Here is a 13,452-nt window from a genome sequence, read left to right on the forward strand (position 1 = left end):
CCTGGGGCTCACGAAGCCCTGTGTCCCCTCTGTCTGCACCTCCCGCCGTGTGCCCCTTCCCTCATGGGACTCTAGCCCCACTGGCTGCCTCTCGGTCCCTCGGTGCTCCCTCTGCCTCAGTGCTTTTGCACACGCTGACCCCTCTGGCACGCTTCCCCCACCATGACCCCAACACTCCTCCTTTAGGAGCCCCCCATTGTCCCCACCCTCTGCCCTTCTCTATTGTTACCCCCTCCGCTGGAATGAACTGTTTGTGGGATCCTCTGTGCAGCCATCCTCCCTTCCGGACTGGGGTTTCCCGGAAACTGCTGTTTCCAGGCCCGTGTCCACAGCCTGGCTGAGGCCTGGCACCCAGTGGGTGCTTGCTGCCCCTCCCCCCACCCTCCTGCCTTACCCTTGGCTGACCCCTCTGCCCACCAGTCCCTCCCAGGCCCGTCAGAGTCAAGGTCAAGGTCGGGGTGTGGGGTGCAGTGCAGGTGGCCGTGCGGCCGGGCGCGTGCCTCTGGGGGGAGGTGGCCCTGGCGGGCGAGCTGCAGACCTCCGCAGTGGGTTGTCCCATAGAGTGTGTAGCCGCGGCGGCACAGGCACTGGAAGCTGCCCGGGGAGTTGATGCAGATGTGGTCACAGGTCCGCTCGAAGGAGCACTCGTCGATGTCTGTGTGGCCACAGGGAGACAAAATGTGGGAGGAGGTTCAGGGTGGGGTGGATGGCACGGTCTGCCCCTTGCTCAGTCACTCAACAGACCTCTGTGCCCGACAGTCCTGGGGCCCCAGGCTCAGTGCACAGCCGACGCACAGCAAACGTCAGACTTCGTGTCGCTGCCCAATTTTCCATTCTGTCTCCATTAGCCTCATGTGTCTGGGTGAGAAGCTGCCTCACGTCTTTTCTGGAGGTGGGCAGGGTAGAAATATTTTGAGTAGAAGGGATTATTACGAATCCCTGCCATTTTGATATCCTCCATTCCAGTGTGATTAGGGTAGGTAGTTAATCCACACCTGCAGGAAACTAACGGGCTTGCCTGGGGAAGGGGCTGAACCGGGACATGAAAACAGACCACTTGAATGCCGACCAAAGCGTGTTCCCCCATCACCCCAAGATGTCTCTGGAGAAAATGGGGAAAACGGCACAGACAGAAAGGGGGGTGGGGGTAGGGCTGATGCTACCCATGAGGAATAACAAAGTAGCCTTGATAGTATGTGACATTTGATTCTGACCACCCTGGCAGCCAGGGTAAAAAGGGAACGAGGGAGGGCCACAGAGTGCTTGCTGCTGGAAAGGAGGAAATGAACTACGGGTTTGCAGGAGACAAATCTATCCTGGCCGTAAGTTCTGAGCAGGGTGGCCCCCATGGGACAGCTGATGGGGGTCCCGAGGGCACGGCAGACACTGACCTGCCTCTCCTTGGGCACTGCAGCTGGAATCTGTTCTTTGAATACATTTGCTCGCATGCCTACAGACGCACTCATAACATATGTGTTTGTAATAACACGAGCACGAGGAAGGAATCACTGCGGATGCTCAAAGGAAGATGTGATTCCTCCTGGGGGTGGATCTGGGAAGAGCTCCTGCTGCTGTGGCACCTGGGCTAGACCCTGAAGGATGGGGCTAGCCTGGAATGAAGGAATGAGAGTGGGGGAAGGGCACTCCGGGCAAAGGCTGGGAGGTGACAGCACTGGATCCTCAGGGATTGTGTGGAGCTCAGGGGGGCTGGGGAGGTGTCTGGGGTCCCCATCCCAAGGGCCCTGCATGCCTGCTGGAGCAGGGGTGGGCCGGAGCCCCAGGGCCTTGCAGAGCTGAGTCAGGAAGAGGGGGGAGGAGACTCAGCCAGAACCCGGAGCAGTCCGGCCATCGCCTCCTCCGCGGCCGCAGCTGCCGCCCCTCTCCCAGGGCAGCTGGGGATGCAAAGCCGAGGGCCCTCCCTCAGCCCTCACAGAACGCGGCGAGGCAGATGGACAGACAAAGCCCAAGTGCAGAGAAGCCTTGATCGGAGCCCGGACAGGTGCCGTGCTCCCAGCGGGCCCCTGTGCCCTGAGAGGAAGACAGGGCCAGGTCGCCCGAGCAGCGAGGCGGAGGCCAAGCCCAGGGAGGGGAAGCGACGGGCTCAGGTCACGTGCTGAGCCCCAGGACAGGCTGGCCCTGGACCCTCCCTTACCAGCCTCTGCTCTCGCCTTCCTCAGGGCCCTCGGGGCCTCGTGCTGCCCCAGGCCGGCCTCTGAGCACCGCTACGAGGCGGATGCTGCAACCGCAAGCCAGATGCGGCCCGGTGCAGCCTGTGCCTCCTGGGACCTCGTGGAGATGAAACGACGGGACAGCAACAGGGTAACAGCGATGGAGCTGAGCCGGCCCCCCACCCCCCGGCCCCGCCCTCTGTGCGTATCCCCGAAGCCAGCTCCTTCTCAATGGCCTCATCTAGCTCCACGGGGCTCCTTCTGGTTCCTCACACCCCCTCAGCCCAACAGCGCCACTTCCTGGTTGGGTTTGCCTCCCTGGCTCCTCCTGGAAGATGCCTATTCATCCTTCAAGCACTTCCCCAGTGTCCCCTCCCCCAAAGCCTTCCCTGACCCGTCTCTCCACTGCCCATCCTCTGGGCTCTCACTGCATCCAGGATGTCTGCGGGACTTGTCCCGGGCTATGATGCTTGGCTTCTGCCCAGGTCTCTCTTCCCATCACCCCTGCTCCTGGCAGGTGCCCAGGGACCCTGAGGAAGGGCTGCTGGAGCACGCCTGCCACGTGCTACAGCTTCCACCAGGTGGCAGCATCCACCTGGCCTCTGAAGCCACTGACGGTGGCCTGGGAGGCCCCCTCTGGAGGGAGGAGCCGGCGCCACCTGGGACACGGGCCGACCCCTCCCTGGGCCTCAGGTCCCCTCTATATCAGGGAGAGGTGGGGCTGGATGGCTTCTCAGGGCCCCTAGAATCATAAAGGACGGGAAGACAGGAGGGCAAGCGCACAGGCTAGGGACACAAAAACTATCCCCGGCCCCTCAGGCCCAGCCCGGCCGGCGGACACGCCCACCCCAGGCTCGCCTACCCTCCTGGGAGCCTGTGTGGCCTGAGAGGGGCGGGACCCCACGAGGACCAGGGCGGCTCACCTTGGCACGTCCGCTCGTCCGTCAGCAGCTTGTACCCCTTCCGGCAGCCGCACTCGAAGCTGCCCACGGTGTTGCGGCAGAAGTGGTCGCAGCCTCCGTTGTTGACCAGGCACTCGTTGATGTCTGCGGAGCCGGGCGGCAGGACGAGGCGAAGAGAGTGGGCTGGGCTGCGCTGCCCGGGCCGCCTCGGGTCCCCCGGCTGAGCCCAGGAAGGGGGGCTGGTTCACAGCCGTGGGGGTGGGAGGACGGGAGACACCGCTGCCCCCAGGACTTGGCGAGCCTGGCGTTTGTGCACCGAAGGGAGGGAACTGGTGTCTGCGGTGCCGGGCCAAACAACAGGGACCGGGACGCTCCCACGCCCTTTCATCCCCGGGGAGGTGCCAGGGAGGCGGGGAGGCCGGGAGCAGGGGGCTGCTTCCCGGAGGCTGTGACTCTGGGCTGGGCGAGCTACTGGACCCCTGGGGCCTCGGCTCCCTGTCTGTTAAAATAAGGATCAGAGGCGCCCCTACGTGGAAGGACGTCATGAGGATGAAATGAAATAACATCCCTAAGGCGTCGGTGCTCAGCCAGGGCCCAAACAACTCTTTACAAAGTAGGTTTATTGCTCCTGCTTTACTGACGGGGAGACCGAGGCCGGGAGGGTAACTGGCTCCAGGTGCCGCGGCTGGTGGCGGGAACGGGCGCTCCTGGGCCGCCTCCCTTCCCAGCCTGGTTCCTGCCGCTCCCCCTTCCCCATGCCTGCAGGTGAGTTTGAGCTGTTTCTTCACTGGGCATGTCACGAGTTGCGGCTGCACCCTGAAGGTCTCCCAGCACCCCTGCCGGTGGGCCTCGGCTTGCACACCTCTAGTGATGGGAGCTCCTTCCCTCACGAGCTCCCCCCACCCCCAGGAGCTCCCTCCCACCCTCCTTGCCCTGCTCCCCTGGGCTTGTTCCCCGGGCTCCCGGTCCATCTGGCAGACTGAGCTGTCAGAGACCCTGTCCCTGAGGTACCTTTTCTCACTCCGAAGTTCCTCTTGGGCTCCGGCTCCCGGGCCCCCCACGCTGGTCACCCCCCGCCGGCCCCCCAGACCTAGCCCAGCAATTGGAAACAGAAGTAGGAGATGACGTCCAGGAAGGTGTCCCCACCCTGATTGGAGGAGGGCACAAAAGGAAGCGGTGAAAGAGGCATCCCCCCGCCCCCGGCAGAGAGAGGACTTTCTGTGCTGGTCACTGGCCACATCTTAACAGAGCTGCTGACTCAGACTCCAGCACCCGCTGAGCCTGGCCTGAGTGTGAGGCCCGGACACCCCTGTCCCGTGTAACTGGCACGGCCAGTTGTCAAGGTCAATCTGTCCCCATTTCCCCGAGCCCCGCGGAGGAGACTTGGTCCTATTCCAAAGACTCCGGTCTCAGGCGCAGCCTCTCACCACGCTGCTCCCAGCTCTTTTCCTCAGATCGAACAGGCTGGACTTGACACCTGCTGAGAAGTCCTACGGCAGCACCCCCACAGAATGCTCTTCACCCCAGAAAAAACCCCCAAACGTCAGAAGAACGGCGGGGGCGTTAAAGAGAGCAGGGCTGAGACCCCCGGGTGGGCAACTCTCGGAGCCTTTGCGAGGGGAACGGGTACAGCGAGTCGGGCAGGGGCAGACCCAGAGCTGCTTTCCTGTGGAGGCCCGGGTGGGGCTGGGCTCTGGGGAACACAGGACACTCAGGGGGTGTGCCCGCCACCTCCTTGCCCTCGGCCAGCCTCCCCGAGGTCCCTCTGCCCCAAGGACCCATTCTGTTTGCGTATGCTGACGATTTTGGTGCCAGGAAGATGGGAAGGGCGGGGAATCCGAGGTGGCCCCACTAAGGGAGGCCGCTAGGGCGTGTGTGGCCCTGGCTCCGCCTCTCACGGGCTGGGCCTTCACCTCTCTGCACACAGGAGGTGCTCTACGTGTGCACCAAAATGACGGCTAAAAACAGAGACCGCTCGGCACTGCGAACTCTGCACGCGCTCCGAAGCCTGTGTTTCAGGAACAAAGCGGCCTCAGGATGAGCCCACGCCCCAGAGGAAGTAGGAGGACCCTCTGGGGGTCACGGCACCTGCTGGGCGGGCATCACCTCGTCCTGGCGACCAGGCCAAGCACTTTCTGGCAAGGTCTCGTGTGACGGTCAAAACAACCCGAGGCCAGATCTCCCACTTTCCGGGGGAGGTCACAGCTCCACGCAGGAGGCCGACTTGAGCCCAGCCCCAGGTGTCTCCAGAGACGGCCCCGCCAGTGCAGCACACTGGCCCTGCGGCCTTCAGAGGAAGCAGACCTCGAGTGCAGCGAGGGCCTGTCCAGGACAGAGGCTGGGGCTCTCCGTCGCCCCCTCCCCCGGGGGGTTACAGGAAGACAGGGGAGATTCTGGCTAAACGCCTCTGACAGAAGAACGGAGGGCCCGCTCAGCTCCGTGACCCTGGACAGGGCAAGGCCCCTCTCTGAGCCTCAGGCTCCCCATCTGCAAACTGGGCTGCTAGCAGGCACCTGTCCAGCATCATTCACTACGACTGAATGTGCAGATGGGGCTCGCCTCCTCGGGAATGCCTCAGGCCTCTGGAACCCCCAATCCCATCCCTACCCCATCTGGGCCTGTCGGCTCAGGGCTCGCCTCCTCAGGAGTGCCTCAGGCCTCTGGAACCCCCTAATCCCATCCCCTACCCCATCTGGGCCTGTCGGCTCAGGGGCTGTCATGGCAGCTAGACAGGAGGTGCGAGGCGCTGTCGCTTGAGGCCCAAGCTGGTGTAGCAGGCTGCCTGGGGGTCAGAGTCGGGGAGGCCCCGTCCCAGGCTCTAGCCTCAGCTGTAGTGAGGGGGCAGTGGGCTCGCACGGCCCCTCGGCCTTCATTCTGATGAGCCTCTGCCGCCTTTCCACCTCCCACCCTTCCAAGACCCCCCTCCTTCTCTACTGTGCTCCCACCGGGCCCCACCAGCGGCCAGCAGTCCCCTACCTGGTTACAGAGGCTCACGGTCTCCCCTCCACACCCTGGCCCAGCCCGGCGGCCCCGCCCTCCTCTTCTCTGCACGCTTGGATCCTGTCTCGGCAGCCCTCATCCCACCCTGCCTGGGGAACAAGCACCCCCTGGAAAGCCTTCCCTGACGTTCTCTCCAGAGTTAGCTGCTCCCTTGTCACGGGACCTGCCTTCAGCGGGATGACAGACGGGGCACCTGGCTCCCACCTGGAGCCCCAGGGCCCAGCATGAGGCCTGCACAGAAGGATGGGGCACTGAACGAATGGATGAATGAATGAGTGAATAAGCGAGTCGGGGGGCTGGGAGGTTAGTGGAACATTCGATGCGTCACCCAATGTTTGAACATCAGTGCGTGTTGGGGGCAAAGGTGTGGGGTGAGCTATGGGGACACGCAGTAGGTTGGTTGCTCCTGTCCCCCTCTGCCCACCCCACTGAGGGGGCACAGCCTGGCAACGCAGAGGCCACGTGGATGAGGGATTTGGGTGGGAGCAGAGGGCGGGCCTGTGGGAGTGGGCTGGCATCACTCTGGAGCAGCCTAGGGGGAGGGCAGGCTGCTGGGCTGGGCTGGCCGGGCACAGGGCAGGTGAGGGAAGAGGGCCAACAGGCGGGGCTGGGGGCGGTCCTCCCAGACTGGTGCTGGGAGGAGGGGCTGGTGTCCCTGAGGAAATCCAGGCTCTGGCTCAGGAAGTTGAGGCCCCAGACCTCCCTCCTCTCAGAAGGGCCAATTAGCAAGGTGTCCGCTTCCCAGTATCAAGCAGGACAGCGCCAACCAGGGAGCCCTGAGACTGGGCTGTCCACACTCTTGACACAAAGCAAGGGCACGGGGCAGATCCTGCAGAGCCCCCCATGGCCCTGATGTTTTGGGGCAGGCCTCCACCTGCCCACGTGATCCCCGGCCGTCCTGGGTTTTCAGCTCTGGATTTTCCCAGACCTCCAGCCACTGGTCTTGCTTAGCAATGACCTTCTGGCTTCCAGAAAACACTGAACCTTCGATATCCTCCTCTGGGCCCTGCCAAGACCAGGGCGTGCATGCTGACCGAGGAGCCAGCACCCCAGGGCCAGGGCCTCGGTTTGTCGGGGATCCCCAGCTGGCTTGCCCCCCGCACCCTGCCCTGCGCCCCTCCAGCCAGGCCCCGGGAAACTCAGACTGTAAGCCCAAGGCTCTAAGACTCCAAACCCGGGGGTCTCGAGGTCAACATTTGGTTTCCAGGGTTCCCTGATTTGGAGACGCTATGATGTTCCTACCATATAGTTCTGGACCAGTCCCACGATCCTCAAATTCTACGTATAACAACATTCAGACAGCTCTTCTCCACCTCTGCTGCCACCCCGGGCCCAAACCATTGTCACCTCGAGCCTGTTCTTCCCGACCCTGCCTAGAAACCCGCCCCAACAGTGGCAGGGACTGTCTCCAAACGAAAATCTGGCCTGTGCCTCCTTGCCCAAGCGTGTCTGGAGCCTGGCCGAGGCTCACAGGATGAAGGGCCAACGCCTTCTCCTGGACCTCCCCTGAACCTTCCCCAGATCTGGGCACCCTGGCTGCGTTGGGTCCTGGAACCCCAGGCCTCTGCACAGCAGTCATGTTGCCTGGATTAGAGCCTCTTCCTCCATCCTCCCCGCTCTCCTACCCCCTGCCCAGACTTTAATTTTTAAAGTCTGTCTTCTTTACTCAATAGAAGATCTCTGGGCACAAGGAATTTCTGTTTCATTCCCTGGTCTCCCCTGCACTTGCACACAAGAGGAGCCCAGAAAACCCATCCGGTGCATGCGTGAACGAAAGGACTTCCTGACTCCAGGGCAGTGGGAGTGAGGAGGGTTGGCTAAAGGCAAATGAGCAGCTCTGGGTAAAGGGTCCAGTTGTTTCAACACAGGAAACATGGTCGGAGGCTCAGACTGGCGGGCCTGGGGCTGTGTGGACAGCTCCCTTCAACATCTCCCCCTACCCCAGACTCAAGGTGGGGTGAGGATGGATGCCCCTCTCGCCAGCAAGGATGGGCAGGGGGCAGCAGTCAGCGTCCCCTTAGGTGCTCCTTGTGGGCCATGTGACTGCCGAGGCCCCTTTCCAGCCCAGACAGGTCAGCTCCCAGTGGCGAGCTCCTGGCCTCGAGTCCGGAATTAAGCCCTGCCCTACCCCTCTGGTCCTGCGTCAGCGCTGTGCCTTGGACGGGGTGTGGGTGGCCCGATTCTACCTTCTTCTGTCCTGGCTCCAAGGGCAACTGGCTGGACCTGCTGTGACGTTGCTGGGCTATGAGGACGGCTGGGTCTGCGGTGGACCCTGGCCAGCCCTCCTGGCATTAAGCCCACGTGGCAAGGCCTCAGAGAGCCCACGCCCACCCAGAACACCCCTCGCTCTAAGTGGGCTGAGCGGAGGCTACAGAAGGACTTTATTTTCAAATAAACAGGTGGAAGCATGGTTATTTCTGTCAATAATCACTAGGTTCTTCCCAGCAGAGCGGCTGGGGAGGAGAAGTCACATGCTCTCTATTTTTACAGGCTTCAGAAGCCCACCTCAGACTATTCAAAATCACCTGAGCCTCCGCTGTCAATCTTCTCACCCACTGGGCTTTGGAAGTTCTGGCTCCTTTGCCCTTCCATGCTGGCCTCCGGGCCTGCCCGCTTCCAGGCAGAGTGATGGGAGGAGGGCAGCCAGCCTGGGCAGGGATCTGAGCGCTGGTCTGGGAGTGCTGAGGGGCTGCACCTCACTCCTCGCAAGGGCTGCCTCCCGGCCCAAGGCCCGCAGGTCTTTGCCTGGGCTGGTGCCCCCGTGCTGTAGGGCTGGTGCCCCCGTGCTGTAGGGCTGGTGCCCCCGTGCTGTAGGGCTGGCCCCTTCAGTCCTAGGGCTCAGACAGCTCTGGCTTCCCAGCCCCTCTGCTTCCTGTTTCCTGAGGGGTCCCCAACACGGCTGAGCCCCTGCGGGCCCTCAGGAACCTCGGAGTGAGCCGGGGACAGTGGGCAGAGAAAGCTCACCCTTCTCTGGCTTCCAGCAGCCGGCAGACCGGCCCATTCCTGACCTTCCCAATCCCTATTTCTAATTTTGCATCTTTAGTCCTCCGGTTGAGATCCCCCTGCACACCTTCCCTCTTCCAGTGACGAGGACACACAGTGTCCTCAGTTTGCTAACGCCGACAAGAAGACCATCCTGGCCTGGTCTGAGCCCTGTGCCCTGCTGCCCCCAGCTCTGCAGAACGCACCCCGGCCAAGGTGAGTGAGCACAGGAACCAGCCTGGCCCTGCCCCCTGGGAGGCCACAAGGAACCTCTGCCGGCCTAGGAAGCCCAAAGAAAAGGTACCCCGTTTGTTCAACCCAGGGTGAAGCCACATTCTTCGATATCAGAGCCCCGCTTGAACCTGTCAATATACAGTGGAACTGGGGCTCCCTTGAGCCTTGCTGGGGAGCGCTGGTGCTGACTCTCCCTCTTCTTAGCTTCTCCAACAGAAATGCACGTGGCAGCTGACCACCCTCGCCCCTGAAGCCATGTGTGGTCGCACACCCAGCCCAAGTGTGCCGCCCTGCTCCTGCCCTGCCTGCACCACCCGGGGCCCGGCGAGGGAGGTGGTGCGCACTGACCTTTGCACGTCTTCCCATCCGGCTGCAGTGTGAATCCAACCGGGCAGCTGCATCGCACGCCGGTGGCCGTGTCCTTGCACGTCCGGTCACAGCCTCCGTTATTTACTGCACACGTCTCTGAGGAGGGAAAGAGAAAAAGACACTCTCAGTCTCCTTGGACAGAAGCCACCACCTTTCCCCACCGGGGGGGGGGAATCTCCTGAGACAGGAGACCTGAGTTCAAATTCTGGCTCTGGGGACTTCCCTGGCGGTCCAGTGGTTAAGACTCCGTGCTTCCAATGCAAGGGATGCGGATTCGATCCCTGGCTGGTGAACTAAGATCCCACGTACCACGTGGTGTGGCCAAAAATAAATAAATAAATGGATGTTTCCAATGCAAATTCTGACTCTGATACACTCTAGCTGTGGGGCCTCTCTGAACCTCAGGCTCCCCATCTGTAAAATGGGAGAATGACACTGTTTCCCCTCTGATGATGATGGATGGGAAAACTGTTTGCAAACCGCAGGGAGCGGTGCCAACAGGGTCAACACCACCACCAGGGCCAGTGCTGAGGTCGGCTGGGCTGGTATTTAACCACCCAGGGACAGATTCCTAAACCCTTGCCTTGCCTGGACTTGGACTCCAAACCCAGACTGGCAGTTACTGGGGCTCCCAAACTCGCTCAGCGCAGAATGGCTTGTGGCCCTGGCCGTGGAGTTGCAAGGGGAGGTTCCCAGAGCCCGCGCACCATCCATCACCTTGATGAGGCTCTCAGCCCAACATCTGTTCTCGCTGAACGATAAGCCAAAGGCGTCTGTTTTTTGTCCACTTGAAGCTAGTCTAGTGCTTTTTTTTTTTTCCTCTTGCAAATTCAAAGGGCTGGAGTGGCTGGGGCATAACTAAGGTCACTGAGCTCGTCGTGCGGTGAGAATGATCCTCCCCAGGCCCGGAGAAGGGGCTGGCACACCTGGGTCACCAGGGCACGTGGAGGAGCCTAGTTCCCGGGCCTCTGAGCCTTTCAACCTGGGTTTCTTCCTGAGCATCTGGCGTGCTTTGGTGTTGTGGGAACTTCCCTCTCCCCTTTGCTGCTAGGAAGGGAAGCGCCAAGGGCCCCCACCTCTTATAACCTGAAATCCCCTGCCTGTCTACCGTGGCTGCCCCTGGCTGCCTGGCCCCAGCGGGTGTCTCCCCAGAACTTTCCCCCTACCCCATTTATTCTGTCTGTCCTTCTGTGGTGTCTGCATTCCTGCAAGGTGCATTCCGTTTTCTCCGGGAGGAGTTTGGGGATGAACGCAGGAGTGATGACTAAATGAATACATACCCCCAGTTGCCAGGAGTCTCTACTGCTAATGTCTTTCCTTTGAACTTCAACTTGTAGGGGGTGGACGGAGCAGGGAGAGGAGGAAACTGGGCTTTCCCTCTGTGTGTGTGTGTGTGTGTGTGTGTGTGTGTGTGTGTGTGTGTGTGTGAGATTCTGTGGGGTGACCACGATGGCTGTTGTCCTTAACACCCTGAACTCGGGGGCTGCCTGCTGCCCGGGGCCGCTGCCCGTTTTCTCGAGGTTGAAGCCTTCACCGCGGTAGGACAAGCTGTAACCGCTACCGCAAGGCCAGTCTCCTCGCCCCTGCCTCTTCCCAGGCTTTCAGCGTGTCTCCCCATACTCTAGCCCTCCAGCTTCTGTCTGCCTGCTGTGGGGCACGTTGCCCAGTGGCTGGGAGGCCTCCTGCCTGCTCATGGGTCAAGGTCAGCGCAGAGACCTCCACGAGCAGCCTCCAGACGCAGAAAGGAGGCCTCCGCCCTCCGTGTGCGCATGCGGGCTGGCCTCCACATGCGCGTGGGCCAAGCTCTGACCCGCACACGCCTGCGCAGGCCCTCTTGTCTCCCCCGCCGCCCGTCTACTGGGGCAGTGGAGGTGGGGAGGCCAGGGTGTGACTCTGGCTCTGTCGCTCACTGAGTGACCCAGCGAGTCCGCCCCTCGGGGCTTGACCTCAGCACCTACACCTGGCAGGTGAGGACGGCAAGTCTTCCCTCCCAGGGCTGAGGGGAGGATCAAAGACACCCCACACTCAACAGCGTCTGGCCCAGGGCCCAGCCTGGAGTAGCTGCTCAACAATGTTAGCTTCCTACCCTGAGGTTACAACCAGAGAGGGAAATCCCGCCTCCGGCCCTCAACTCCAGAGCCAAGGTACCCCCATGTGCCTTTCCAGCCTTTTACGTGGGAGAGCCCCTCTCTGGAGAGGGGGCAGAGAACCTGCCTGTTTTCCAGGTGCAGGTAGTTAAGGCTCAGGCCTTGGAGAGGCAGGGGGAAGGCCCGAGAGCAGGGGGCGGGCAGGAGAAGGTGCCGAGAGCTTGGGCTGGGGCACAGCTGGGTGGCCTTACTTGGCGACAGCGGGATGACCACTGGGTCTCTCCATGGTGGTGGAGGTGGGACGTGGCGTGGGCACCGGGGACTGTGTCCCTGAAAAAGGGACCCGGCCAACCAGGCTCCAGGGGGCTTGCAGGCCCTTCCTGTCTCTGGAGGCCCTGATGGGACTCGGAATCTTGGGCCTCCTGACCGACCGGGGCCCTGGAGACCTGCTGGCCGCACCTGCCCTCTGGGTAGGAGAAGGAGGCTGAGCTGGGGCCGGGGTCAAGCCTGGATGGTCACTCGCTCTCTGCGCCCTCAGGGCAGGTCTCTCCCCTGTAGCGAGCACCCTTTCAGTCTCCTGTGTTACCCTAGACAATGTTTGGTACAAGAGCTCTTTGGGCTCCCCTGGGTGCTGGCCAGCCCATCCCATAGGCATCGCTGCACTAGGCTCCCCCACGCTACAGCAGCTCTGTGGACGGCCCCTTGCCTCCCAGGTGCAGAACTGGTGCTGAACACTGGGAATCGGCGCAGAGCAGCTGGGCTGGCAAGGGGCAGGGCTGGTGGGACCCGGTGGGTGTACTCTAACCCACCAGCAGGCTCAGATCTCCATCCAAGCCAGCCCCAGCCAGCCCCAGCCGGGGCCCGCACAGCCAAGCGCGTACCTGGCTCTCTAGCTCCTGCCCAGTGCGCCCCGTCTCCACGAATGCTACTCCATCTGCCCCAAGGATGCGCCTTCCCCCACCATGGGCCCTTTGCAGGTGGAGAAACCGAGGCTCAGAGGAGTAAAGGACCTTTACTAGGCAGGATTAGCTGCACGATTTGTGGGACCCAGTGTGAAATAAAAGTGAAGGGCCCTTGTTCAAAAATTGTTAAGAATTTTCCAACAGACAGCCGAGCACTCAGCCAACTGTGGGCCCTTCTAAGGGCAGGGCCCCGGGTGAGCGCACAGGTCACACAGCCACTGAGAGAAGCCAGTACTGGAACCCAAGACTGTGAGACTCCAAGCTGCTGAGTGAGCCAGGCCTCCGGGGGGGGATCCTCGGGGGCGGCCTGCAGTGGGGCAGCAGAGCCAGTGGCCTGAGGGGGCAGCGAGGTGCACCCACGGGCCTCCTCACCCAGCGAGAGGGGAGAACTCTCACCCACAAGGCTGGGCTGGCGTCGGGGGACTGAAGTGGGGAGGGGCTTGGGAGTGAGCCCCTTTTCAGCAGATGGGAAAACCCCAGATGTGTTAAAAGGCCAATCTTTAGTGTTTCCCTGGGGGAATTCCGCTTTGGGCCACGCCGGGCGGGGCGGGGGCGGGGAGGGGAGTGGTGGCACGGGCAGCCACTCAGCAGGACGTGCTGTGCAGCCCGGCCGGGGCTCGGACGGCAGCAGGACGCCCCTTGAGTTGGCGCTGGGTGCTTGCACCACCCTAGGTCTGGGGCGAGGTCCGGCCTGAAGGACGGTCTCAGTCACAGTGTAGTGGCTGACGCAGCAGCCACAGGGGCAGAA

At 62.2% G+C, this 13,452-nt stretch overlaps 1 protein-coding gene and 1 long non-coding RNA gene across 3 annotated transcripts in view; one reads left to right on the plus strand and one right to left on the minus strand.

The window, feature by feature from the left end:
• The window catches only part of LOC125960485 (uncharacterized), a 327,476-nt gene that overhangs the window by 199,688 nt on the left and 114,336 nt on the right, over nt 1–13,452 (plus strand). The gene's annotated exons all lie outside the window — the stretch shown is intronic.
• The window catches only part of SCUBE1 (signal peptide, CUB domain and EGF like domain containing 1), a 127,712-nt gene that overhangs the window by 28,550 nt on the left and 85,710 nt on the right, over nt 1–13,452 (minus strand). For both annotated transcript variants that reach the window (XM_049694546.1, XM_049694547.1), the window contains 3 exons: nt 9,635–9,751; nt 3,092–3,214; nt 539–655 (listed from right to left, as the gene is read on the minus strand). In XM_049694546.1, the coding sequence (XP_049550503.1) occupies nt 539–655; nt 3,092–3,214; nt 9,635–9,751 (357 nt within the window). The remainder of the gene's footprint in view (nt 1–538; nt 656–3,091; nt 3,215–9,634; nt 9,752–13,452) is intronic.

Source organism: Orcinus orca, chromosome 11, assembly GCF_937001465.1.
Source record: "Orcinus orca chromosome 11, mOrcOrc1.1, whole genome shotgun sequence".
NCBI lineage: Eukaryota > Metazoa > Chordata > Mammalia > Artiodactyla > Delphinidae > Orcinus > Orcinus orca.